Raw genomic sequence first — 9,687 nt, forward strand, 5'->3', positions numbered from 1 at the left:
TGGATGTATGCATTTTTACAGAAAAATGTTACCTTCTATTTCATTGGGTAGTGTACAAGTAGGCTTCCCAAAATGTCCCTTAAGTAAAATATGTTAACGTTATACATTTCACCACTGTTAATTACATGTATTCATTAAATGTTGTAGATTTTAAGCTCGTCAAGCCTCTATTTATTTTGAATCCCATAACAGTCCATGGTTCTCTATTAGTTAACTGGGTCTGCCTATCATCAAAGTGCTCCTTATCAATTGGCTACTTATTTACAGAAACAACATTCAAATTCAAAATGCTCTTGAAGCCCTTATCTTTCAATATTTTTACGGTAGGCGACACCCTGAAACCAGGTGATTGGAGATTTGAAACGCCACTCATAATATATTTAGCTGTCATTGGTCAGAATCAAAAAAAAAAACGAGTTTTGTAACCCCAACCATATTGCAGCACCTAGTTAGCTACCCGCGGAAGTTATTCGTGTGTGGAGTAAGAACGGGATGTTTGAAATAGTATTAAACACGTTGACATTTTACTGTGCTTTTATGACGGTTTGATCATCTGTTGCAGAAACAGGGGAACGATAAGTAAGTTTGGAAGGAATTACATTTCGCTCACTTAAATGCAAGGAAAGAAGGGGCTATCCGACGTGAGCTAGCTTGCTAGCTAGTTAGCTTTCGTAATTAGCCATCAACACTTTAATGTCAGCATCATTTTACTATAGTCTCCTGCATCATGCCGTTTTGGTAATTACAATATAAAGCTTTACACGTTGTTGTTGTCTTGACAAACGTATTAGTTAGCTGCAACAGTGAGGTATACAACGATACACAGCCCGGTTGCTAACGTGTGCTGTAGGAAGACGCTGGAGTTGTTGACATTGCCTGTCGCTTTGTTACACTGTAGAATAATTTCCGTCTTATTGTTACGGAGGTTAATGTGTCTTATCACCGGTCCTGTGCCCAGTCTGTTGGAGCAAAATGTTGGAGTGTGGCATGCTGGAGCGGGACAAACGGGCTCTTCGGAGAGGCTCCAATATTCTCATCAAACAGCTAGTGGTGGATGAGCTGCTTATACAGTCCTTACAGGCAGACGACATCCTAACCGAAAGCATGGCGGAGACGATCATGGTATGTTAACACTGATATATGGATTTAATTTAATTTAGGAACCGCATGTAATAAGTCTGACTGTCAACAGTCGTTCACCTGTAACTTATGTAAGTTACCTACACGTTGGACGTTAGATACACCTGCTAAAATTGCTTTCAAAGGGTCGTTTTAAATTAAACTAAATCACTATTTGGCTGACCTGCTTGCCATGCATGTCACCACTAAGGACTCAAACTTTGATGAGGGGTCACAAGTAGATTTTAAGGGATGACTAGCCAAGTAGGTTGGGATCCACTAAGTTAGGGTGGAATTTCGGATGACTTTGAAGTTTAGTCTGGCATTGATAAAGTTACAAAAACATCAAATAAAAGCTTGACAAAGCCATCAGTTTTCTAACAATTTCATGTAAATGCATGGGTTTATTCCTGGCTGACTTTAACTGGTTACCATCTGAAATGCCTCCTTTAACCCGTGTCTGGTTGAAATCATGCTATTTTATTGTTAGGATTGTGGTGACACCTAACTGTAGTGCGTCAACCGTGGGCAATGATTGGGGGAAAAAAATGTAATTATATTAGGAATGTAGATAATGGTGAATGCATTGTACTACAAGATGTCATCTTTGCTAGTAATAATTTGATTTTCTGGTCTGATCTCCTCTCCTCCAGGCTGAGCAAACGTCTCAGAAACGAAGCTGGCGCTTAATACTACTGTTGCCAAAACGGGGACCCCGAGCCTTTAGTAGCTTCTGCTCAGCTCTGCGTGAAACTGAGCAGCAGCACCTTCATGACCTGCTGACACAATCCCCAGAAAAAGATGGCAAAGATACACCTGTAGAGGTTATTGTGCACTTCATCAAACACTCAACAAAAAGCTACAGTATACACTAGAGCTGCACGATATTAGGAAAATATTCAAGTTTTCAGTTCAAGTTTTCAGTTCTGCTGCTTTTAGTATTCTGCCAACATACAACAAATTGCTTGCACTATTTATAAAAAAAGCATAGTTGCATTTGAAAGTGCAGTTTCTTACTGGTGCTTTCTTTCAACTAACTAAAAAATCCCTGACTGTATCTCACAATGTGTGGCAGACCTTCGCAATGTGTTTATCGCGCCAGTTGAAATCGCAAGGAGGATACAAAAAACTATTTATTGTGCAGCCCTACGTATACACAGAAGACTCCTAGCAGGGACTTACTTAGTGCAGTTTTTTAGATTGTTTTCTGCTCACAGATTATTCAGCCTGAGGAAGAGCCCGAGGGAAATACAGGCCGACTTGGAATGCCGACAGCAGAAAAGAAGAGAGAGGTGAGCAGGGTACTTATAATCCCTCAATCAGGATTACTACAGTTATTGTCACTGTTGACATTTCTGCAAGATTTAGACAGAACTAAAACAAATCTCTGGAAAACTCTGTACCGTTGAATGTGTATTTTAATGAGGTTTCATAATTGTAGGTCAATTTAACATGCTCACAGATTGAAGAAAGTTAGACACCTCTGATAACAGTATGCTCCAGTTGAAATGGTCTTCCACAGACATCCCCAGTAGACAGAGAAGAAGAGAGTGAGGTGAGCAGCACCTCGTCATGTCCAGTCCAAACCTCAGATAGCTGCCTGCCCTCAGAGTCACCATTCAGAGGATTAATCCCAGTCAGGGAGGAAGACAGGATGACAGAGAGACAGCGCACAATGAAAAGAGGAAGAGAAAAGCAGACAGATGTAAGAATCACGAACCCCATCCACCTTATGTTAGACAACCAGATGGCCTGCTGAGGTAGTCAGACAGTAGGCGGGAGATTTCCTGCGAGTTAGGTTAGGAGTGCACTTGTCATTTTTCCACAACAAGCAACACTTGCTGCCACTTCAAAGAATAATATCCTTCATTATCTGTCTTCTTTTGTATGTGTTAAGCAGCTGATGTTTTCTCATCAATCATTTGTGCATGGTATTGAATTTCAGAGGTGTGTGGACTCTTCTCTTCCATTTCCCACCCAAGAAGAAATTGCTGCCAAGAGAGGAAGGACACATGGTAAGTGGTAGTGCAGTGCGGCCTGCATTCAGGTTAAAATAGGTTTCTCTCTGTCCGATGTTGTTGTAAATATGTTTCTGTTTCTGTGGATACAGTGGGTGGTGTCTGGAGAAGAAGGCTTATCTGTTGTCTAGTTTAGTTTAAATAGACAGGTAATCAAATTTACCTCCCAACAAAAATATTTTTTTTTTCCAGCTGCTTTAAAGAGAGTCCTGTGTGTGTGTGTGTGTGTGTGTGAACTGTTTATTATATAATCGTATCACTGGGAGAAGGGCAGGAGTGTGGTTGCTCTAGAGTTCAGCTACTGTCTGTACCTACAGGCGCCACGCCCCAAGAGTGACTCATTCACAGCATCGTATTACAAAGTTTGTTGTTACATGGCTGGCAGGAGCACACCATGATGTGAAGACTTGGCATCCGCAATTTAACTTTGTAACAAGCGGAGTTTAATGTGTAATGTGTTTGTGTGTGCAGCAGAGGCCATGGAGTTTAGTCTGGATGCAGATAGTCCCATCAACACTCCTGTGCTCCCGTGCACTCCCGACTTTTACCTCTCTCACTGCCATCAGGTAAAATACTTCTCTTTACCAGGTCAGCTCAACAAGTTTGCAGTAACTTACTCTGTTAAGTTTTACCTGTTACTTTTTGAGAAATTCTTGCCTTCAGTGTTACTCCAACTCTCTGGATTTGAGTCACAATACAGCACTAAAGGCAGAGATACATACAATGTATGGATTACAAATTGTTAATTTGAAAGAGTAATAGAATAATGCAAGGTGTTAATGCCTTTTATAAAAACAAGATTTTTGTGTGCAATAGAGGTTATTTTGGACAAACTGAGCTCTGAAACATGGTCAAGAAATGGTTCTTGACCATGTTTCTTTGTTTTTCTCTCTCACTTCCCGCACCCCAGTCTTACAAAATGAATTCATCCCCTCGCGGTCTTGCTTTGGTGATCAGTAACGTGACCTTTGATCCTTGTGCGGCGCCGGACCTCGACCCTAGAAAGGGAGGTGAGGTGGACGACGAGGTCCTCAGGAAGGTCTTCACAGAGCTGGACTACCTAGTTACAGTCCACAGAGACCTCACTGCTCAGGTAACGCACACAATGCAGGCTCAGTATGTATTTACAGGATGTCATTTGAAATAAAAAACATTGTATTTAGTTGGCAAAGCAAGAACCAGGAAGTTTTAAAAAGGAGAGAAACAACATTTTGTCTTTGAATCTTTTATTGAGAATCCCCCAGCCATTGTTTGTGGAAAAAATGTTTGAGGTTGAGGTTAGCACATTTTCAGTGTATTGTAAAGCAAACACACTTTGCAAATAATGGATGTTAGCTGTGCGAGTGGGGCAAACTTAACTTTAAATAGATTTTCAACTTATACCCAGAATGATCAATGTAACCACATGATTGCCTTTCCAACCTGTTCAGTATTTAAAAAGCAACCGTCTGTCTTAACCACAATTAACAGTTAAAATTGCTGGATTTCTTATGCCGGATTTCTTATGTCTTGTGTAGGACATGAGGTCGTGCATTGAGAACTTTTGCAGTCAACCAGACCACCGGACTGTGGACAGCTGTGTGGTGTGTCTGCTCTCCCACGGAGTGGATGGAGCCATATATGGTACAGATGGACAGCTCCTGCAGGTATTTGTTTAGCTTTCTTAGTTTGTATATGATGTAATTTAAGGGTAACGATGCAGCCATTTTTCAGACATGTAACTTTATCCCTTGTTTAATTTCAGCTGGACTGGGTGTTTAAGTCCTTTGACAATGCACACTGTCCCCTGCTACAGAACAAGCCAAAAGTCTTTTTCATCCAGGCCTGCAGAGGAGGTAAGACTCTTGATCTTATTCATCACGCACCTCTATCATCATTAATGTGGATTTAGGAAAATCTATGTATAATACTTTTCTAAACCTCTAAAGGCTATTCACAATATTCACGTATGCAATAAATGTAAAGGTAGCAGTCACAAGCGTACGGTAGTGCAGTATTTCAACTATGTATTTTGACTCTGCTGCCTTCGATTTTTATGAAATGCCAGAAAGTCGCAAGTACTCAACTCTGTAGAGCTGTCCCCTCAAGCGAACGGTCATCCGCCCTCTCTCCCGTTTTAAGGGTGAGCAACTGGAACAGTGACAGGACGTCATCACTCGAAAAGTCATCGCAATCATAATAAACAACAGCACGAGTACAGCATTTTCTCCTCAGCCAGAGTGACAAACGAGGACGAAAGCCTCGGCGGCTGATTTCCTGAGAAGCTGCGCTCATGAGGGTCCTGTGGAATATGATGGCTACAATAGCTTGGAAAAAAGCATTAGGGGCTCTGAATTTAATGATTTTACTGTTTATCAGATGTTAGCTAATGTTAACTACATCTAAACTTTCTTGTCTTTCAGAGGAGATGGACTGTGGGGTCGAGCAGATAGATGGGCCAGTGAGGACCTGCTCCCCATGCTGTGAACAGCTGGATGCTGGAAGGGAAGGACAGGGGGATGCACAGTGTAGACAGAGAGGGGACATTGGGAGGCCCAGAATTAAACTGCCCCAGCGGTCTGACATGATCTGTGGCTTTGCATCGCTCAAAGGTCAGAGAATTTGTAAGTCTGCCACTTTTGATTTTCTGGGGTGGATTTATCTATCAAATGTGTTGTTGAAGTGAAAAAACAAAAATGAATGAGGCAGTAGAAATGTGCATTAATCCATGCAATGCAAAAGAAGTTGACGTTTCAGCCATCAGAAATAAATCCGTGTGGACTCTGCCTTTTTTTTCTCTGCAGATTTCAGGAACTTCAGGAACATAGGAACTTACTTCAACAAAACCAATATGAAAGGATATTAGAGGCTTTAAAGGGGAACCACCGATTTTACACATGAAAGTCTGTTTACCGTGCTTGGAAAGTACTACTGAATTTGTGAAATGTTGTATAAAACCTTTTGTAACTAAAGAGGAAGCTGTACGGAAGTTTGAGATGGTGCCTCAAGTTCAGCTTGGAGCTGAAATTGACGACAAGTTTTAAAATGAAAACGGAGAGGTTACCAGACCTGCTTCTCATATCTGCTTGTGACTCATGGCTTAATCGCCAACCAAACCGTAGCATCATGGGTAATGTAGCCAGCAGGTTTTGACAGGAAAGAAGAATGCGTGGAATACAAAAAGAAGGCTAGCTCTGCTGCATAGGTTTGTAGAAATGCAATGCTTATTTGGTGGACTATCACTTTTTAAGAACTAAAGTGCCAGGGGTCAAAATAGTTTTTGGTGGATTCCTGTCAGCCGGGCCAGCCTTTTTTTTTTCTCGACCGCTATCACGGTTTTAGATGTTAAGATTGTTTTTGTTTTTTACCAGTAGGTAGTTTCTGTTTCTAGTCGTGTAAATATCTTGGATCTGTCTCCCTGCATCTCATCTTGATGCCTGTATTGTTTGATATCTTGCTCCTCAAGGCACAGCAGCCATGCGGAACACCAAGAGAGGATCCTGGTTTATCCAGGAACTTAACACAACACTGCGCCTCCAAGCCAGAGACACGCACCTTTCAGACATCATGGTGCAGGTGAACACAAGGGACCTATACCCACATATTTGCTTTCATAATGTAAAAAATATGCTTTCTAGGTTGGTAAACTTCTTTGCGACATCACTGTAATCTAAAAAAAAAAAGTATTTTTTTCCCTCCTATCTGTCTCCAGGTCAACAGGCGTATTAAGGAGCGGGAGGGATATGCTCCTGGCACCGCCCACCATCGCTGCAAAGAGATGTCAGAGTTCACCAGCTCATTGTGCAAAGACCTCTACCTTTTCCCCAAGTACCAGCCCCAGTATTGACTAATACACACATACACACACACACACACACTCACTCACACAGAGAGCATTCCTTGCATTGAAGCCTCTCAATAAGGGCACACAAATGTTCATTCCACTCCAATTACTGCCACACACTCACACATTCCTCAGTTACAACTTCACTTCCAAACAGGATTGATTCATTCATATTTTCTGTGTAAATACTGCCTCCTCAGACATGCACAAACACACACTTGTGCATACACTCACAACAATCTTGGAAATAAAAAAGGAGCCAGCTTATGTTAATCTACATGTACTCAGAAATAGGCAACGCATTAGCACACAAGTTACTCGGGTGTCTGTGTCAATGCTAGTTTGAGGGTTTTGTGATGATTCTTTTTAGACGAAGACAGAATCGTATTTTATTGTTTTCCTACTGCACAGCTACAGTACTTTGAGGTTTCACTCTCTCTTTTTAAGACGTATTTTGTACACAGATCTATTTTTGTGGCTTTATTTTGTAAAAAAATGTTTTTATAAGGGTTTTAAGCCCATTGTCTTTAATTGTATGTTAGTATGTACATTTGTTATAATTTGTGACCATTTCTTGTTTTTAGTGTAGTGCCAGGCAGAGGGCAGCACAGCAAAGACAAATGCATTTTATCATCTCCCTTTATAATATTTCATTAATAATCATATTTCCACTTCAACTTGATCTTCATTGTTAGGATGCAGACAGCTTTTATTTTAGGTATAGTCAATGCCTACTGTGATGATTTAACATTATTTTTCTCTGCAACAGGTATTTTTTAAGGACAAAAACCTACAGGGCAGCTTCACAATACCTTGAATTGTTTCAGTCATTTATTTGCTTTTGTTTGTGGATGTTCAGTTAGGAAATGTTGCATTTAAACCTTAAACTGCGTAAAGAGGGCATCCACTGTAAATTTCACTTCATATCAGCTGTGTTACTGTAGATCAAACCCTGGGTGGTGGGCTGCCTGGGGAATGTGGTGCTACTTCTGGGGTCATACACCTACAGTGTAAACTCTGACCTTTACGCTGACTCCTAATAGTGTTTTCCCCAATGTAAGAGCTGCACATTTAGTCCCTGTAGTTTTTGTGGTATTTTACTGTATCTGATACAGTACAAATGAAAAATGTATTTTATATGTCTTCCATAAACCATATGCAGTTTTCTGGCCTGTGCCGTGTGAGTATGGTCTATCAGATGAATGTATGACCATGGAGTTTTTTTCATTGTATCTTTATGGCACCCCCCACATAGAGAGAACCAGTTCTCAAGGCATTGGAAGCATTGATCTTTCCCAGAAAAGCCCTGGTCAGGCAAAGTGTTTTTGTTACTACAGTGAAGAAAACTGTATGTGGTTGAAACAGTATTGATTGTTAGCCATCTGTAAACAAGCTTTTAAGATGTGTGTGAGGTCCCTGGGATTAAAGGTGCGGGTATACCGTAGATGGCCTGGAGGGTCGTCACCCTACTTATCCTTTGAGTTTTGTAATTATTTAAACACAGACATTCAAGAAGTATGAGAGGGTTACTCTCCTGCCATGTGAGACGGTTTGAAGGTTGATATTTGCAGCCAAGCTCTGCAGAGTGGCAGGGCTGGGGGGGGGGGGGGGGGGGGGGGGGGGGGGGGGGGGGGGGGGGGGGGGGGGGGGGGGGGGGGGGCAGGAGAGATTTTATTTCTGTCAACACCAATGACTGCCAAATGTTCTATACAATAAACCAGCCACGTGTTTTTTTTAAACGAGACAAATTGTTGTTGTTGTTTTTTTTTTGTTTTTTTTTTACATCTGCATGTGCATACAAGTGTGTCTACAGTTTCCTGTGACTGCGATTGTCTTTGCGTATTTGTTTAGTTTAAGATGAATCCCGCACCTTGAGTGTGAGGCCTCAGCACAAATATACTCTCCTGTGCATGCTCCACTTTATTTGATCCCCCTTGTTGCTGTGTTTGTGCGTCTGTTGTTCCCCACGTACAGCCTGTCCGCTCTGTTCTCAGGTATAGTATAACTGGCTTCCCACTATTCCGCTGCGCTCAGGTCTCTCCATGCTGTGACTGGGACGTATGTATCTCTCACACTGCCCGCCAACCCGTGATAATGTTCTTAGTGTATCAGATAGAGGCCCAGCCAGCTGTCCACAGTCATTCTCCCTTGACACACACATACACACACACCGTTGGTCAGAGTAACACATTTCTCGCTGGCCTCCGGTGTAGCTGTGAGATTAGGTTGTTATGTGCTGGCGTGTGGACCACAAAATAAGGCGGGTGTCTTTGTGGGTCTGTGGCTTTCATAATGGCTTTCTGTTTTATCAGCCTGAGGGAAGGAACCAGACGACAAGTTAGTTCAGATGAACTTGTCTGGGTGGGATGTTGTCTCTTCAGGGTGCTGAGCAGTGGTGGTCTACTCCGACGGCCTGTGGGCTTTTCAACTTTAAGCAAATGATGTGCATCACATATGAGATTAACTCCCTTCCTGTATTACCTCTCGATATCTGAACCTGCTGAAGAAGTTAAGCAATATGGAGATCACTTTTCCAAACACTGCAGTGGGTCCTGCAAGCATTTTTTTTGTTGGGAGGGGAGAGATAGAAACAAAGAGGCTGTTTTACCATGGGAGGACACGTTTGTGGGGATTTTATTTTCCCCTAAGGAGAACTGCCACAGCATGTGAATGTTATGGGGATTGCCTTGCATCATTGGCTGATTAGGTGTGAGCTGTCATAGGGGT

The 9,687-nt window shown here is 41.9% G+C and overlaps 1 protein-coding gene across 10 annotated transcripts; it reads left to right on the forward strand.

Moving 5' to 3' along the window:
* Positions 1 to 417: 417 nt before the first annotated feature.
* Positions 418 to 8,082, forward strand: casp2 (caspase 2, apoptosis-related cysteine peptidase). 10 transcript variants are annotated; one of them, XM_034874219.1, is made up of 13 exons: positions 418 to 579; positions 959 to 1,122; positions 1,773 to 1,943; positions 2,337 to 2,411; positions 2,642 to 2,824; positions 3,065 to 3,134; positions 3,609 to 3,703; positions 4,048 to 4,230; positions 4,655 to 4,783; positions 4,882 to 4,972; positions 5,540 to 5,740; positions 6,583 to 6,692; positions 6,829 to 8,082. In XM_034874219.1, the coding sequence occupies exons 2-13, from the start codon at positions 973 to 975 to the stop codon at positions 6,961 to 6,963; spliced, it is 1,593 nt and encodes a 530-aa protein (XP_034730110.1). In that variant the 5' UTR covers positions 418 to 579; positions 959 to 972; the 3' UTR covers positions 6,964 to 8,082. The 10 variants fall into 10 exon arrangements, with proteins under 10 accessions (XP_034730110.1, XP_034730109.1, XP_034730112.1 ...); XM_034874218.1 differs by having other exon boundaries at positions 457 to 575; XM_034874221.1 differs by having other exon boundaries at positions 457 to 575; positions 5,540 to 5,728.
* Positions 8,083 to 9,687: the final 1,605 nt, after the last annotated feature.

The sequence above is a fragment of the Etheostoma cragini genome, chromosome 6, assembly GCF_013103735.1.
Source record: "Etheostoma cragini isolate CJK2018 chromosome 6, CSU_Ecrag_1.0, whole genome shotgun sequence".
In the NCBI taxonomy this organism is placed as follows: Eukaryota; Metazoa; Chordata; class Actinopteri; order Perciformes; family Percidae; genus Etheostoma; species Etheostoma cragini.